The sequence below is a fragment of the Lynx canadensis genome, chromosome B4 (assembly GCF_007474595.2).
Source record: "Lynx canadensis isolate LIC74 chromosome B4, mLynCan4.pri.v2, whole genome shotgun sequence".
In the NCBI taxonomy this organism is placed as follows: Eukaryota; Metazoa; Chordata; class Mammalia; order Carnivora; family Felidae; genus Lynx; species Lynx canadensis.
In genome coordinates, this window is record NC_044309.1 from 78,227,767 (window position 1) to 78,245,924 (window position 18,158).

Consider the following 18,158-nt stretch of genomic DNA (forward strand, 5'->3'; position numbering starts at 1 on the left):
GCGTGCAGCAGCCCTCAGGGGCATCCATTACTCCATCCGTCAGTTAATAAGCTCATATTTTATTTCTACCCATGGAAAGGCATTTTCTTCCTTATACCCCGGGAGACCCACAGGGCAGAGATTCTCTGGATCTTCCTTTACAGAGAGGCCCAGCGAGATAAAAGAATTCCCCAAAGTCACATACTACGTTTTGCTAGAGTGAGAGGGAGAGCTTAGTTCCCCAACCCTTGACTTCTGGATCTATGCCCATGACTGGCTCTGTAGGGTTGAAAATGGGATTGGAAATTTCCCAGGGTTGGCCTGGGGGAGGTAGAGTCCCCTGGAAAATCTCTGCAACAACTAGGAACTGCCTGTGCGTTGTTTCCAGGAGCTTAATTGTGCCTACGTGCGCAAGAGAGACCAGGAGGCCGATGCTGACGGCCTGGTGGAGGAGATTGGCTTCCAGAACACCGTAGGGGGGGAGGTGAGCACTGGCAGGGAGGACATTAGTCATCCGTCTTCACTCTGTCCCAGGCCAGACTTTGAACAGAGGAAGCGGACAGAGGGGTCTGCAGGCATGAAGGCTTTGAAATGGTGGCTGTGTGTGTGTGTGTGTGTGTGTGAAGGGGGAATGTGAGCTCTGTTCTACCTGGCTTTCGATGGTACAGGTGATATGAATGGCTGTCGGCCCCACAGGAAATGAGAGTCACCGAAGCCCGCATCTCAGACACCTCAGTCATCACCAAACTGGATAACAGCCGGGACCTGAACATGGGCTGCACTGTGACTGAGATCTAGGCTGACTCTGATGACATTGCTAGACACAGCCGGGCTGGGGCTGAGTCCTGGTGCTGCAGCAAGGTGAGGGGCATAGGACACCTGCCTCCTAGACATGGCAGTGGGAAGGATGCCAGGCATATATTAACAAAGCCTCTTTTGTCTGGGGATTCTGATCCCTAGAGATGGTAACAGAAGGGCACACGGCTCTGAGGTTTTAGTGGCTGGGCAGGACTAACATGTATGGTTGCACAGGCTGAGCCCTGTACAACCTCCAACCATCTGTGGTGTCTGAATTGCTGGGACCCCCCGTCCTGAGCCTCGGGAGAATCTCTGCTTCTCTTTAATATGGGGAAATGAAAGTCATGGTGATGTGGCGTGGGGAGACCCTGCCATGGAGGAGATTACTGCGCAGACCGCGTGATCCAGAGGCGGATTAATGAGGTTGAAATGCCAAGTTTCAGGTGTGGGTCATTTACCCCCCACTTCCCGCCCCCCATCACATTTGGGGCAGTGAGTGCCCCAAATGGATCTCACCATTCAGGATCCAGCTCGTTTGCATGACAAATGTCCCTGGTTGTGGTCCCTCAGGGGGACTCTGTTAATGAAAGGGAGAGGCCTGTTCTTGGGGTGTTCCCAGCTGGGGGAGGGGAGAGACTGGTACATGCAGGAAATGGACCGAGACACCCAGGACCATAACCCACTTTGTTCTCTCCTGGCCCCCAGAACACCAAGCTGGAGGGACCCTCCCTGCCCTGAGGGGAGGCCAAGGAGAATACTTTTAGCTGAGGTCTACTGCCTGATTTCCAATACGCCTCTTGTATAATTTAGTTAGGGGCAATTGCTTGCGGGTAAATGTTTAACAACCAGCTCTCGGAAGGAAACAAAAGTCCCATTTACAGGGTTTGCCAGTTTCGGTGGTGTAAAATCTTCCGGCATGGCCGGCTGTGACTGCATTTAGGGTTGGCTAGAAATGTGTCAAACAGGCTCTGTGAACTGGTTCCAGAACACTGTTGGTTAGAAGGCAGGGTAAAAGGAGGCCTCACACTGAAAGGGCAAATAGAAAGATTCGGGGAGACTGGATTGTTCGTGATCATGTAGCCCGTCAGTGTGGGTGGGGAGGCAGCCCGGAGCTGGACTCCTGGGCAGGTGGAGGGATCTCTGTGTCCTGCTGCATTTGGCGGGTCCCACTTCCCAGAGGAGTCTGGGAGAGCCTGACCCTTACGTTCTTTTGGAACCGGGTTGGGGAGATGCTGAGCCTCTGGGGGGTCTGCACCCCAGATCTTCTTTTCTGACCTGGGAAAACTTGAATGATTCCTTTGGTGACTGGGTTGAGAGCTGGTGACTACGTTACTTCTGGGACCACTGTCGGGAGCTAGTGCCCAGTCCTAACACTGACCTTGGGTCACGAGGGGGATAACTCCTCATGCCATACCCATCGGAGTGGAAGTCTTACTTTCCCATTGTTGGGAGGCTCTCATTTTCTCCTTGTCCAAGCACATGTGTCCACGTTCAAGATGTCAAATACCTCTCTGGACTAAAACAGGTGTTTCATCAGCTTGGTTGTCCCCAGGGAGGTCTTCCTGAAGTCAGTGAGGGAAGACTAGATTAAGAAGGGATTGAGATTAAACCACCAGATGGACTCCCTTCCAGTAAAGGCTGGGACAGGCCACAGGGAGGCTCAGGTAGGCTTTCTTTATCCTTGGAGATGTGAATAAGCAAGAACCATCTCAGCCATCTGGGTGCTCTTGGCTGGTAGGGTGGGAGTTCTGGTCCCCACGCTGCCGAAGGTTCTGACTTGTTATCGTCCCTGTGCAGGTGTCACCGCTCTCAGGCGGAGTTGTAGGTGGGGGATGTCTCAGTCACCCATTTCTGTGGCATCAGATCCTGTAGGATGGAAGTTTGTGGTAACAGGTTAAGAAGTGTGAAGCTGGCAGGGTTTGATGAAACACCGAGCTTCTGGCGCTCTCGTCCTCCCGAGGTTCCCAGCTGGCTCTCTCTCCAGCCTGGCCCTGGTGGTGGGGTGTAAACCCTTGATCTCACCCTGGCCCATCTTCCCTGCTGTCTACTTCTCATTTCTTGTTGTGTGGGACTCTCCCTCCTTGTCTCCTGCCTCCCTGAGGGTGAGAAAGGGTATGGGGAGGAGGGGCACAGGTATATATTCTGTTGGACGATTCTGGGCTGTCTGACCCATGAAGGGGACCATCTCTCAGCCCCCACCCCTTAACCTTGCCCTTCCCTGAACTCTTGCTCTTCCCTTCCTTTCCTGAATCTTCCTTCCCTCCTTGCTGTTGGTGCTTAAGATAAAGTCACATAGTTCCTGTTATGCTTTCGATCTTTCTGTCCATTATTTCAGTCCTAGGAAGGGTGGGTGGGATCTTTGGGTGGGGGGAAGGCATTCAATGTGGTGGGGGCTGCCAAGGCCAGGCCAGATATTTATTTGATTGAGTGTCAAGGCTGGGGACATTGAGGAGGGGTGTTCTGATGGCTCTGGGCTCCCTGAGGGAGTGCTTCAGTGCCAGGAAGCTTTTGGCCCAGTGTTGGCTCGTAGCAGACACTCAGCCATGTCAAGAGGATAAATGAATTCATCTCTAAGGTTTCCAGTTTCCCACAGGGCATCTTCACTTGAATATTGCCCTGATATTTGGAATTCAAAATGCCTTAAAATCAGTTTGTCAGTTCCCCCTGAACTGATGCCCCTCCATCAGCTTTCCCTCTTTCTGCCAGCTCCTCCTAATATCTCCAGCTTAAAACTCTTTCATACCTATTTTCCCCACCCAACGAGTCACAGAATCCTGCCTATTTTTTTCCGTTGAAAAATGCGACCAGGACCTTCTTTTCTTGCAAAATGTCAGACTAGGAACTCTGAAACATCCTTCTGCCATTAGTCACCTAAAATTGTGGAAAGTATACTTAAAACTACATTTTAATGCATCATTGAGCTAGCAAGACGGTATGGAAAATTGTCAAGAAGAACAAAACGAGAAATTCTTGGATCTAAAAGTGTGGGAATGGAAGTGAAAAATTCAACGAAGGGGCTTGGCCAAAGACTGACGATGTCAGAGGGTAGGGTTGGTGTCTTGAAGACAGGAGTGGAAGTTTTCTAATCCAAACAACAGTGAGAAAATATTGAAGAAAAAGTAACAGAGCCTCAGAGACCTAGAATCATCTAGCATATGTACGCTTGGGGTTCCAGAAGGAGAAGAGTGAGAGTGATGTGGAAAAGTGTTTGAAGGAGTACTCTCCCATATTTGGTGAAAAACATCAGTTTACAGAGCCAAGAATGCTTGTGGTGCCCAAGAATACTGGCTGCTTAAAGCAAAAATAGTGATATTGCTTGTAACGTCTGTAGAAGTAAAAGATCTGGCAAGTGACACAGACGATGGGGAGGCGGGTCACCGAATTGCACTGTTTGTCGTGTGTGTACTTGTCGGTTGCCAAGTGGGGAGCAACACAGTATTAACTCCAAATAGACTTTGATAACTAAGGGAGTATGTATAGCATTAGCTCTAGAACAATCACTAAAAACAAACATTTATTATGATAAAGTAAACCAAAAGATTTCGACAGGATAAATGATATCAAATATTTAAAAGTTATTTGATGAACTCCAAAGAAAGCAGAAAGGAACAACAGAGGAACAATAACAACAACAAAAACCCCACGTGAGACAAATGAGAAACAAAGAACAAGATGGCTGACTCAAATCCAATCATATATAATTACATTAATTGTTCCTGGAAAGAACTAATCCTTCAATAACAAGAAGACAAACAATTCAGTTAAAATGGGTGAAAGACTTCAATCGGCCCTTTACAAAAGAAGATGTATTAAGGGCCAAGAAGCACATGGGAACTTGCTGATCATTATTAGTCATCAGGGAAACCTACTCTGGGAAAAACTCAACACCCACTGGAAGGCTAACATTCAAGAGACTGACGATTCCAAGTGGGGGGCGGCTGGAGCTTTCATGGAGCATAAAATGGTCTAGTCACCTTGGAAAACAGTTTGGCAATTTCTTATCAAGCTGAACATACGCTACCAAATGACAAAGCAAGTGCACTTTTGGATATTTATTCAAAAGGAATGAAAAGCAGGTTGAAATAGAGACTGGTACATGACTTTCATATGACCTTTATTTATTAAAGCCCCCAACTGGAAACAGCCCAAATGTTTTCAACAGGTGAATGGACAAACTGAGATATAATTGTACAACTGAATATCACCTAACAACACAAAGGAATGAACTGCTGATTCATAAAATGACATGGATGAGCCTTAAAAACATGCTGAGTGAAGGGGCCCCTGGGGGGCACAGTTGGTTAAGCGTCTGACTCTTGATTTCAGCTCAGGTCATGATCTTGCCCCGCACGTTCTAGCCCCACATCAGGCTCTGCACTGCACTGACAGTGCAGAGCCTGCTTGGGATTCTCTCTTTCCCCTCTCTCTCTGCACGCCCCCTCCCCCCTGACATTGCTCTCTTGCTCAAAATAAATACATTTGAAAAGATTTAAAAAACCATGCTGAGTGAAAAAATCAGACACAAAAGAGCACATACCGAATGCTTCTATTCATATGAAATTCCAAAAGTGGCAATACTAATCTACAGAAATTAGATCAGTGCTGGTCTGGGAGTTGGACTGCAGAGGAGCATGAGGGAACTTTCTGAGATGATGCAAATGTTCCGTATCTTCATTCAGTGGTGGTTAAGTGGGGCACGCATCTGATGCATCTGCCAAAACCTGTTGAACTGCATGCTTCACATGTGTGCATTTTATTGTAGGTATATTTTATCTTAATAAAATTAATAAAATAATGACTTAAAAACCCAGTCTAATACATATGGGAGAAACCTATACCTACAGAAATATAAACATTATGTGAAATGCAAGATAACAAAGCAGCTCTAACTAAATGAAGAGCTATGCCAGATTCATAGATGGGAAGTTTTATTATTATAACGATATTGATTCTCCTTAAACTGATATACAGAGTCAATGCAACTATGATCAAATTCCAAATAAGGATTTACATAAGTCTTAACAAGTTGATTCTAAAATTTATGGTGAAGAATAACAATCAAGAATAGTCAAGGCGCTATATAAGAATACACGGCGGGGGGTGGGGGGAATGTAGGTGGCTCAGTCGGTTGAGCCTCGGACTTTGGCTCAGGTCACGATCTCATTGTTTGTGGGTTTGAGCCCCGTATTGGGCTCTATGCTGACAGCTCGGAGCCTGGAGCCTGCTTCAGATTCTGTGTCTCCCCCTCTCTCTCTGCCCCTCCTCCACTCATGCTGTGTCTCTCTCTCTCTCTCTCAAAAATAAATAAAAATTAAAAAAAAAAGAATACGTGGGATAAAAAAGAGCATTTGAATGGGTATTTGCCCTTTCAGAGGTAGTTATAAAGCTATTAATTCAGTGTAATATCCACTTAAGAAGAGACAAATTGACCAATGAAACAAACTAGAGAGCCCCTAAATTGACGTATATTTTTTATATATATATATATAGTAACAATATATATAATAACATATATATTATACATATATATTATATACACATTAGATGTGTTTTATGCATATTTTTATTATAATATGTAATACAATATACTTTATATAAAACATGAATATATTAACAACATATATATGTGTTATGTGTAATGTACATAATATATGTCAATTTAGGGGTTCTCTAGTTTGTTTCATTGATCAGTTTGTCTATTCTTGTATGTAAATATTATACAAATATAGTAACTATATATAAATATATAACTAAAGTTATATGTAATATATAAAGTTATATATATAGCTAGATCTGTATCTTTGATATGCCACAGTAGTGATATTGCGGATCAGTAGTAAAGAAGGGACTATGGCATTGGTTATCCACATGGAAAAAAAATGAAACTGGATTCTTGCCTTCTATTATACACAAAATCAATTCCAAGCAAACTATAATTATAAATTTCAAATGCAAAACTTTAAAATCTTTAGAAGAAAACATTAGTGAATGTCTTTGTTTTTTTTATTTATTTAGAGAGACAGAGAGTGTGTGTGGGCAAGCTCTAGCAGGGGAGAGGGGTGGAGGGAGAAAGAGAGAGAATCCCAAGCAGGCTCCGTGCTTGAGTGTAGGGCCCGATGCAGAGCTTGATCCCACGACCCTGGGATCATGACCTGAGCCGAAATCAAGAGTTGGATGCTCAAATGACTGAGCCACCCAGGCGTCCCTCTCTTTCTGACGTTGGTATAAATAAGGATTTTCACGTAAGGCATGATGAATGCTTAATCTGAAAGAAAAGATGGGTAAATTAGACACTAAAATTAAGAACTTTTATTTATCAAAATATTCACAAAGTGAAAAGACAAGCCATAAATTTGAAGGTGATATTTGTGATACATATAAGTGACAAAGTATAATATCTAGAAGTATAAATTTATATAGAAATATAAAAAACACTTAGCATCTAGTAAGAATAAAGCAAACAACCCAACAACAAAAAAATGGGCAAAAGGAAATCCATACAGGTAATAAACACTTAAAGAGATATTCAGCCTCAATAGGAATCACGAAAATGCAAAGTAAGATCAAAAATAAGACTGATTATATCATTTCATTATTGAAAATTAGATGCGTCAGAGAAGATACGAATCTTTTATGTATTGCTGATCAAAGTATAAGTCTTTATCATATGACTTTGGCAAATAACTTTTGTGTTGTAATATTCACTATTTGATTCAGAAATACCAGTCCTAGATGTGTATCACAGAAAAATCCTCACACACATCCATCGGGGACATTTAGAAAAATGTTTGTAGCACCAACTTTGTAAGAGAAAACAGAACAAAACAATAATAGAGTTATATAAAGTGTCGTGTATTCACGTAATAGAATACTATGAATCCTAGTGAAGGACCCTTAGTTCTACAATATTAGAAAAAAAAAAAAAAGCAAGTCCTTTTGTAAGTGATATACTTAAAAAACCCAAAACCCCAAACCCAACCAAACAAGAAAAACTAAATAATAATAATAATAATGTTTACAGGTACATGCATGCATGTAATCAAACTAGAAGAAAAGAAAAGAAGGGAATGATGAGAAATTCAAGGAAGGGCCCCCCCCCCCCGCCCCAGATCAAGAAGCAGAAACAGGCTGGGGAGGCAGTGTGTAGGCATGTGTAAATTATTAGGGACGTTTGGTTCTTGTGTCTATAAGTGGCTTCATGGGTATTTCATTTTCATTATATTAAATACATAATAAAATCAACATCCTATTTATAAGAAATGAAGTCTCAACATAAGGTCCTGTTGAAAACCTAAAGATAAAACATAAAGCCATACAAAGTGAAAGAACGTGTGCAGGTGAGTGGTTCGAGAGTCAGAACGCATCGCGCGTAGTAGGAGTGAGCAATTCTTCATGAAACTTATTTCCCATTAGGTGCGTGAGCATGTAGGTAGGTACGGATTCACGATATAAAATCCGTTTCTTATTTTGAGCTGTGGTTAAACAATAGTTTGACTGCCAGTAGCCCAAACATCCTCTTGCCAAAGTACGACAGCGGAAACGTACCTACAGGTTCACACTGTATATTCACAGATGTATACCCGCAGGGGAATGGAGAGAGAATCACACACTGGGATACTACGCAGCAGTGACAAATGAACCAAGCTGTACGCATCAAAAGCTCACATACAGAATGTCGGGGAGGGAAAAGCAAGTCATAAAAACAATGTAATCCTATTTTTGTAAAGCTTAATGTTAGGCAAAACTGAACAAATGCTGAGGGACTCATGCACACCGGAGGCTAAAGAAAAGCAAAGGAATGCTCACTACAAACCCCAGGAGAGTGGTTACTTTGGAGATGGGATAGGGTCAGGGACCGAAGATGCTATGATCAGGAAGGGTCCCACGTGGGGCTTCAAAGGTACTGGTGGGTACACAAGGATCTGTTTTTATTACTGTTGTGATTTAAATCATTAAATGTAGGTTATATGCACACATTCTTTTGCACATATGAGAAGTTTATAAAACAGAAAGAAAACGCTGACCAGCGTGTGCTGTCTCGTTCCTGGTTCCTCCTGCAGTTTAGAGGCTCGATCCTGTCCCAGATGCCTACCTAGTCTTGGCACTGGAACCCCAGACCCAGTCTCTTTCCCTCCTGTCTGCCTTCCCTCTGCTTCCAGACGGGCCTTCCTAAACTGCATCGCACACCAGGGTGGTGGTCTGCTCAAGCACCTTCTGTGGCTCCCCATTTCTCACCCCATAAGCCCAAACTCCTTGGCTCTGCACATTTCCCCCACCTGAAGGATCCTTCCTTCCCTCTCCTCCTCTTTCCTTCAAGGCCCATTCCAGGCCAGGGACCTCCACTCTCCCACCTGGGCTGACAGAACAGCCCCTTCCGGCCCCTGTCAGAACTCTGCAAGGTGAGGTCACAAAGCCCCCTGGGAGGGAGCAGCTTTGTCCCCAGAGGCGAGGATTCTGGGAGCTCCCTGGGCTGGAGCTGGGCTTAGGTGCACTCCGGAGGCTTGGAGAGACGACAGCTCTTTTCACCATGGTGAGACTTGTCTATGTGGCACATTGGGTCACATGGGATGAGGGGGTCTTGGACTCTGCCCAGATCTGTTGGACCTAGCCAGGCACAAGCTTGTCTGCTGTGTCTACAGCTTTTGGGAATGGGACCCGGAAAGGGTGGCCTGTGGGAGTCTGTTCATATCCATTTCCCATACCCCCTCTGCCCTGGAAAGCAATTTGCACTGGGTTTGGCGTGAACAGTTCCTGTTGTCTGGGTTGAAGAGTGTGTGTGACTTTAATGTTCCTCAGGGTGTAGAGCAAAGAACATGCACTTAAGACGCAGTCTAGCTCAGCTCGACTGGCAGGGTCACTCATGTCCCACTGGGTCCCTACTTCCTCGGACAGTAGATGTAATGAGCTTCAGCTTGCCCAAGGAAGGATAAGGGAGACAGTAACACCCACCTGGCCTACTTCACGGTGGTCTTGAGCCCAGGTGAGATGGTGGAGATAGAAGACCTTGAAGAGAATAAGGCCCTGTGCGTCAGTTACCGAGCCCAGGCGGTTTATGGGCTGGTATGTGAGGACAGGTGCAGGAAAGGGAAAAGGCCCCCTGATTTTGTCCCTTCTAGATAGCTCTCCCCATAGTGGCCTTGGGTTTAGCGAAGGAGCTGGAATCTAGATCCCTGTCGCTGATTAGTAGCATTCATCAAGTTAAAGGAGTTTCTTTATATTCAGAGATTTTCGAAAGTACTTTTAAATTAGGAATCACTGCTGGATCTTTAAAAATGGTGTTTGTATTAATTGCCATGATCCTATGTGAATGACCATAACTGATTTGCTAGAGTCTAACTACCCCTATTGCCTGGGATAAACCCTATGTGATCTTAGTCCAATGACTCGACAGATTATCGGCCTGCGTTGCTCTTTGTGCCATCCCTTCGACATTACCTTTGGTATCTCTAGACCCGATAGAGCATCCGCCAGTGTGCCCGCCAACCCTCGGCAATAGGAAAGACGATCATCCCCATTTTCCAGACAGAGAAACAGAGGCCCAGAGTAGTCAGATGACCTGCTCATGAGGGAAGGTGGAGGGGTTGGTCCTGGAGCTGTCCTGCGGGCTTCAGTTGAGTGCCCTTGTTGGCTGTCCTCCTCGCCCTGACCCTCCCCCGTCCTGTGCTGCCTCCACCCCACAGTGCGAGAAGGTACAGGCGACCGTGCAGAAACACACGCAGGGCCTGCGACACAGCAAGGAGGAGCTGAACAGGCTTAACCAGGCCATCCAGCGGCTGACTGCGGAGGTGAACAGTGCTAAGAGTCAGGTGAGGGGTGGGGGTGGCGGGGGGGGGTGGGGTGGCGCACGGGAGTGATGAACGGTGGGAGGGTGTCCATTATCTATGACAGCTCGACTAGTCGTCCCCCTCCTCTGGAGTAGATGGGTAGAGTTTCTCTTTGTGAGTGTCCGAACAAACGGAAGTGTGGCTTTACACGTGTACATCATGCTGCCTTTGCCTGGGACTCTGTAGTAGTTCATGTGGGCACGTAACTGACCCGTAGGTAAAATACGTATAAATCTGTACGCTTGTTTGCCTATCAGTTTTCATGCGCACGTGCAATTTTGTATCTGCATGCTTTGTTTGTCCTACATAGCATTAAACTTGAGCCGTTCTTTGGGAATCGCAAGACGTTCCGTAGAAATCCGGTTTTCTGGGTTCTCTTTAAATAATGCACGGAATTGGCAACATTCTGCTAGGGAAGGGAGGCTTCTGTCTTCTCTGTCGCCTTCACACAAGGCCGTGCTCCTTTTGTGTGCATCGACCCCACCACCCTGAGCTGCGTCCTTTGATGCAGAGGCAGAGGGCTCTTGCCATTTTCTCATCATTTTGGCTGGTGCTGTTATTATCCTTGTGGAAGGCAAAAGGTACCAACACCCGTGTCTCTAAATTAGAGATGTGAGAGGCTGAAACCGTGAAAGAGGTCCTGGTGATTGTGGGAGACTGACAATGTGTGGATTTCTTTCTGGAACTGGATACTATTGCTAGAGGGTTAACATTTGGCCTTCACCTTGGGATGCCTCCAGCCAGGCCTCTGGAGGCATTTGGGTTTGCAGCTCAGGCTCTAGGCTTAGGAAAGAGAGGTTCCCACATGGATGTTTTCTTTCTTCCGACTTCTCTGCCTCTCAATCTCCCCTCTCTCCTCCCAGCTGCCCTGTCAAGCCCCCTGGGCTCATACTTTACCTGCAGAGGGAAGGGGTTCTGCTCCCTGTTTCCCCTGCTTTCTGTGAATACAAGTGTCTGAGGCTCTGAGGGGTCCTCCCTTCTTCAGGAACTGATGACTGTGAGGAGGGACAAGCTGTTCAGATTCAAGGGGGTGGCACAGTGAATGGATGGGCCTGTCATGGTTCAGTCTGCCACCGGCCTCTGCTGTTCTGACCACAGTCCCCCAATCCCCCACCCCCAGTTTCCTAAGCAGCAAGCAAAGCTCATCAAGGCCAGCGTTTATTATTGTTCTATTTCTGCAGAGACTACGGAGGCTAGTTTCTGGTGAGGAAAGGATATCCTTCCTGTTAGTTTCCCTGATGAAATAATAAACCTAGCATTATGTGCTCAGGAGCATTTGATGCTTCCTGGATCCTAGCTCCTTTGAGAAGAGTTACCATATTAGACGTGAAAGGCTCTGTCTCAGCCATCTCGGATGGCTGGTCCCAAATCTCCACACTGGGAGCTGGGCAGACACAGACACATTTTTTGGAACAGGAAGGCCCATTCCATACAGTGATCTCTAATCCCTCATTGGCCCTCTGGCCTCCAAGAAGGGTCTGGATCTTTGACGGGGGAGGGGGTGGGGGCCAAGGATGTCCTATCCGTGCTCTTTCCTTCGCCCCCAGCCCTGTGAACTAGACAGAGCCAGGGAGCCACGAGCTCTGCAGAAGGAGAGTGCCTCAGATAGTGCCCAGGGCAAGCTGGCCTGGCTGGAGGCCGCCCTGCAGCGAGCCAAGCAGGACATGGCCCGGCAGCTGCGGGAGTACCAGGAGCTCATGATCGTGAAGCTGGGCCTGGACTTCGAGATCGCCACCTACCGCAAGCTGCTGGAGGACGAGGAGAGCAGGTGGGCGCTGGGCGGTGCTTTGGGTGTGGCCACGAAGAGGAGTGCAGGGGCCCAGGGAGGTCACCATCTGGGTCCTCACCAGCTGGGGAGGGGGGCTGGTGGGGAGAGAAGACCTGGGGATCCAGGGCCTTGTTCTCCTGGAGCCAATTTCTCCCCACCAGCTTAAGGCCCTTTAGGGCCTTAAGGAGCACCCTTGGCACCTGGGATGGGACGACACATAGTCACACACCCCCAAGGGCAGAGAACAGGGGCCAGTCTGTCCAGTGAGGCAGCTGCAAGGACCAAGGCCTAGCCAGGGGGAATAATGTCTCCAGTTTGGAGTGCCTTCTCAGTTCTGCCCTTCTTGCCCCGAAGGCAGGGTTTATGGGAACAGGCAGGGCCTGGCTTTTAACCTCAGACTGCAGTAGAGACCCAAGGGCTGCTAGCTCCAGCTGGGTACCCCAGGCTGAGGGGAGGGACAGGGAACCCGCCATGCAACAGGCATGCAGCATTTATTATCTTTCAACCCCACAAAACCCCTGGGAGGGAGGTGCTGTCATCCCCGTTTTACAGATGGGGAAACTGAGTCTCAGGGTAAAGGACCACCTCAAGGACACACAGGTAGAAAGCGACTGGGTGTGGCTTGACCAATAGTCTTCAGATGATTGAGCTATCTCCTCTATAGTGTCCTTTAAAATGTTCCCTTCATGGTCTCCCCTTTTAGGCTAAGTTTAGGCCAAAGAAAGCGTCGTTAGCCTTCTCCCTGCTCCAAGAGGTCATCGATAAAATCGGACTATCTGAATTTAAGGAGGAAAGATCGAGTTTAAGCTCCAGAGGAGTCTGATGCAAAAGGGCTGTGGGGATCTGAGAGAACCAGGGGCATGTACATATCTCTGCCCGTCCGGGGAGGGCCAGGAAAGTTTTGTTTTGGAGAATGGGGATTATTATACCCAGGAGGGATGTTCACTCACCTGCTTCCTCCTTCTCTCCGCAGGCTTGGTCTGGGATTTGGGGCAGGAAGCTTCAGTAAGTAAATAATAGACATAGCTTGGGTTAGAGGAGTTCAATCTTATCCCCCACACCCCTTTGTGTGCATTCTCTTGGGAAGGGATTTGGGATTTGGGATCTGCTTCCTCTGTGTGTCTCCCTCTTGTGGGGGGCTGTTTATTCTCTCGGGGGTGATTCTTTGTGTGTGTTGAAGGGGGAGGTCTTGTGGTCTGTTCTTTGGGGGCAGGTTCTGTTGGTTTGCCCTGGGATGTGGGAGGGTGTTCTTGTGGGTCTGTCCTTGTGGAAGAGACTGTTTGATTCTCACATGGGGAGAACCTGAGTGTCCGAGTTCAGGGAGGGGGGCCTTCTGGAGTCTGTTTCTTGGAGGAAGGGGTCTGCACCAAGACCCCTTGGTCTTTGGGGAGTTTGCACCTCTGACTCCTGGAGAGGAGGAGGGTCTTTGAGGCTACTCTCTGGGAGAGGAGTCTGTATGTCTGTCTTCTGGGGGCGGAGCGGGAGAAGACGGCTTCTCCTCTGACAGCCGCGCTTTGCTTAGCCCTGGGCAGCGGGCTGGGCTCAGCCTCTGGCCCCGCCAACCTGCTGCCTCCCCGAGCGGGCTCCGGCGCCCTGGACACGAGCGCCCCTGGCGGCGGCTGCGCGCTCTGCGGCTCCCCCGGATGCTTCCGGGGCTTTGGCTGCAGTGGTGCCCGCAGATGTTGAACCTTCCTGCCATGCTCTGGAGAAAAAGAACCCTAGCTTCTGCCCCAAGGACTTGACCCTCTGTCTCAGACGCCCCCTCCCACGGAGCTAGCCGTCACCTCATCTTTCCCTCTTGCCTGCCCCCACCCCGGAGCGTAAAGTCTTGGAATCTAGTTTACCGGACGGTGACTGCCCGGTTTCCAGGGTGAAGATAGCCCGGATGCTGAGCCACTGAGGAGGCCGTGTGGCTTACCTGGACCCAGCACCCTGTCCCTCTGACCTGCCCCCACCCCTTCACTCTTATTTTCCTAGGACTCCTCCTTTGCAATAAAAGTTCTTCAGTGGACTGAGCCCCTGGTCTGTTTGTGCCTGGATTCCTCAAGCTAGGTACAGACCAAGACGAAGCTGGCTGGATTTGGGGGTAGGAAGTTGGCTGGATTTGGGGGTAGGGGATAAAAGGAGCGAACACTACCAGGAAGCAGCCCTCCCCTTGCGGAGTGTGGGTCCACATGACTTCAGTTTATGGTGATGTCACTGAACCAGGATCCTGAGGTTGGTGGTGGTGGTGGGTTGACAGAGGACCCTTGGGGAAAGTGAAAGAAGGGGTTCATTCCTCCTCAGACCTGCTTATTCCCCAGCCCGGGGCCCGCATTCCACCATGTCTGGTTGCTGAGCGCTGCCTTCATTCATCCAGTCACTCGCCCTATAGACACTTACCGAATGGCTTCTGAGGGTCAGGTGCAGTATTGAGTGAGCCAGGCACTCTGGTTCTGGCCCTGCACAGGACGTTCTGGTGGGGAGGCAGGCCCAAACCAGCCCCAAAGAGAATGGAGGAGGTGGGGATGAGGGCAAATCACCCTCTGCCGGCCTGGCAGGGGCACTTGAGGACAGGCTCCGGGGAAGACGGCCCTCGAAGATTCTGGCGGGGGGATATGAACACAGCTGGGTGGCCCAGGCCTGGGTTCTAGTTTAACAAATGACCCGATGGTGGGCTGGGAGAGCATGTCTTTGGAAGCAGATGGAGCTTCTGGCTCTGCCTCTATTTCCAGGTCTATGGTGTTGTTTGCTGTGGGTTTTTACAAGGCAACTGGACTTTGAGGGGCAGAAGATAGGCCAGTTTGCGGGGGGTGGTGGGTGGCCAGAGAAGGGCTGGATCTCTGGGCTCTCTCTTTGCCACACAGGCCCGAGAGAAGCTTCCACTCGGTGAACTCACAGTCTTTTCTATTGCACAAAGGGTTACATCATCAACACATGCGGGGAACAATGGTTCCTGCTTTCTATGTCCCTGGGTGGGGTTAAGGTGCGTCATTGGCCAGAGGCCTTGGCTTTACCTTTTAAGGTACACTATGTCTGCTGTGTTCTCCTGGGTCCCTGCCCAGAAAACAGGTATCCAAAAAGGCCCCCTTCCTGGGTAAACAGAATTGTATCATGCAAGAGGAATGAGACCGAAACTTGGCATAAGGACTGCCACGCAGCAGGGGGGCAGGGGACACGGACCCAATGGACGCACACATCAGCCCCATTTGGCCAATTCTGACCGACACCAACTGTATAAACAAACGTTCTCACCGACACTCTCAGTGCAAAGCAGCTGAGAGCCGAGCTGCCCCTTTGCGAGATTTTGCGGTTGGGCTCCAGGTTCCCTGCATTTTGCTAGGAAGGTAATGACGTTCTGTGATCTTCAAGGTCAGGTTTTGCCAGCTCCTGCTGTGCTGATAATGTCAAGGAAAGGACTTGGAGGGAGGTGCCAAGGGAACTCTCACCTGGAGTCGTTGGCTGGGTTTATGGTGAGCATTCTGCGGCCCACACCACGGAGGGCTGGCTGTTCACGTTTTCCCGTTTCGAATCCCAAGCCTGACGTCAGTCCAGATCCCATGGGCTGCTGGGTCAGGCTTGCGTGTCTTGCGTGGGCCACCAGCCATGTTTGTGGTTTGGGGACTGATTCTCTGAGTGGCTTCCCTGGCCACGGGCCACATTCCAGCCTGGGGTGGGAGAGAACTGTGTGGTGCATTTATAGAGAGTTTTACCAGCCTATTTACAAGCTTTGTTAGTCAAGGTGACTTCTGAAGGGAGGTGGGTGTCGACCAGTTAAGACATCACTTCTCAGCAGAACGGGACCACTAGGGGGTCAGCCTTCTTCTGCTCCGGCCTGCCTCATACTTGATAGCACTTAGACGTGACAGGTGTGTCTTAGATGTTGGCATCTCTATATAAGCCCCTCAGAGCCAGTGACTGTCTTGTCAACCCATCTCTAGGGCCTGCCATGCAGTGGATATGAACGGATGAATGGGTGAACGGGTAGAGTGAGGCTCTGTGGTCCTGTGTGGTCAGCTCTGTCCTTGGACGCATTGGGTCATTCTTCCACCATTAACCTGTCTCACCCCATGGAAACCCCTCAGGAGTCTCTGGATGAGTCTACACGCAATCCTTCCTGATGAAATTCCAGCTGCAATGTATCAGCCAGGCCAGCCTGGAGTAAGGAAGGAAGGGTCTGGATTCTGTTCCCAATCTTGCTGTTACCCTGGCCCAAACACTGCCTGTTTCTGAGTCTCAGTCCTGCCCTTCCCGGATCTAACTGGTGAAGATTCATCTGTCCCTTTTCATTTTCCTCCTTACTGAACCTCTCTGCACCATAGTTGACCGGTAAAACGAGAATAGCCCCTGTCACAGGATTGTGTGAAAAATATATTACTATATGCAAAGGCCTTAAAACATAGTAAGAGTTACATAAATGCAATGAATATCTCAGGTACTGGAGTCTTGGGAAAGGCTTTGAGCACCTTTAACAGAAGGCTCTACAAGTCTAAGGCCAGCTGGTCTCCTGCTGCCCCAGCTGGAGCTAGAGTGTCTACAGGGCAGGAGGGGAAATAGGGAACCCTACGGGTTAGAGCTGGGGCTCCCTGGCCAGAGGGCACCTCCCCAGGATGACACCCAGCGGCACCTACCCTCACCACTCCTGCCTTAGCCCGGTTCTCCGCCTCCTCCCCCATCAGCACATGAGTCCACCTGTCACTCACACTGTGGTACCCACAGAGCTCCCCCCTTCAGCACGGACACACAGGCATGTGCACATTCACACACACAATCACACATGTAGAAATGCTCACAGTCTCTCTCACACACACACAGGTGCTTCCACACAGATGCCCGGAGATGTGCACGTACCTGGATGCGATCATATTGTTCTACTGACAGAGAGCTGCCTACAGACAGTGAACTCTGCAGAAAGAAGGTATAGCCAGCACGCACACCACACGGCTACATGGCATCTGGGGTCCCCACCTCCCCCCGCCTCTAGCTCCTAGTCCTGTCCCACCTCTCCTGAGGACCAATGGAGCTTTTACATCGGTAAGGGGCCTCAGCAGCCATCTGGTCCAAACATTTTATGTCACTAGTGAATACACTGAGGCCCAGAGAGGGGAGGTATCTTGCCACAGGTCACACAGCGAGGCGTTCCGTTTTTGTCACCGTTCTGCTTCAGGAGTATTATGTACTTGATTCATTCACTCTTGCTTCGCTTCCTGAGCCTTTCCAGGAGTGGGAACTGGAAGGAGGCTGAGAGTAAGTAAGGCCATCAGGGCCCAGCTGGGCTGATGAGACCAGCGCGATGGGAAGGGAAGGGTCGGTTGGCAGAGATGAGAAGTTCATTGGGTAGTTTCTGAACTGGGGAGGGATGGAGTGATGGTGCTGGGGTTTGGGCCTCAGGTCTGGACTCCTGATGGCCTGCTTCTGAGCTGTGTGGTGTCACAGCACAGAGAGCTGGTTAGAACAACTGCATGGTCTGGAACTCTCCCAGGGTCCTGGCCTTCTCAGAATTCCATCAGGAGGGGAGAGGGGACATACTAGTGGGTGGGGGGCCTTGGATTGATCCTCTACCTTAAAAGAGCCTGGTCTTTTCAGACCACTTGCTTCTGGGCTCTCAATATTATTTATTTCTATTGCCCTGAAGGATGGGGGTGGGTTTAGATTTCTGCTACAGTTTTCCGGGCCTGGAAGTTTAGAGATTTGCCCTGCTGTACAGATATGTATTCAGGGACTTGCCTTCGCCATAGCAAGATGGAGGGGCCATCTCCTTACTTTCTTTGCTACTTGTAAGATCCTCATAGTGTCACGGGGGAAACAGT

At 48.9% G+C, this 18,158-nt stretch overlaps 1 protein-coding gene across 1 annotated transcript; it reads left to right on the forward strand.

Moving 5' to 3' along the window:
• Positions 1–248: 248 nt before the first annotated feature.
• Positions 249–14,385, forward strand: LOC115518705 (keratin, type II microfibrillar, component 7C-like). The gene is given in 7 exon segments (XM_030322260.1): positions 249–260; positions 368–463; positions 676–840; positions 10,458–10,583; positions 12,149–12,369; positions 13,343–13,374; positions 13,892–14,385. Coding segments are annotated over 7 exon segments (816 nt in total). The 3' UTR covers positions 14,056–14,385.
• Positions 14,386–18,158: the final 3,773 nt, after the last annotated feature.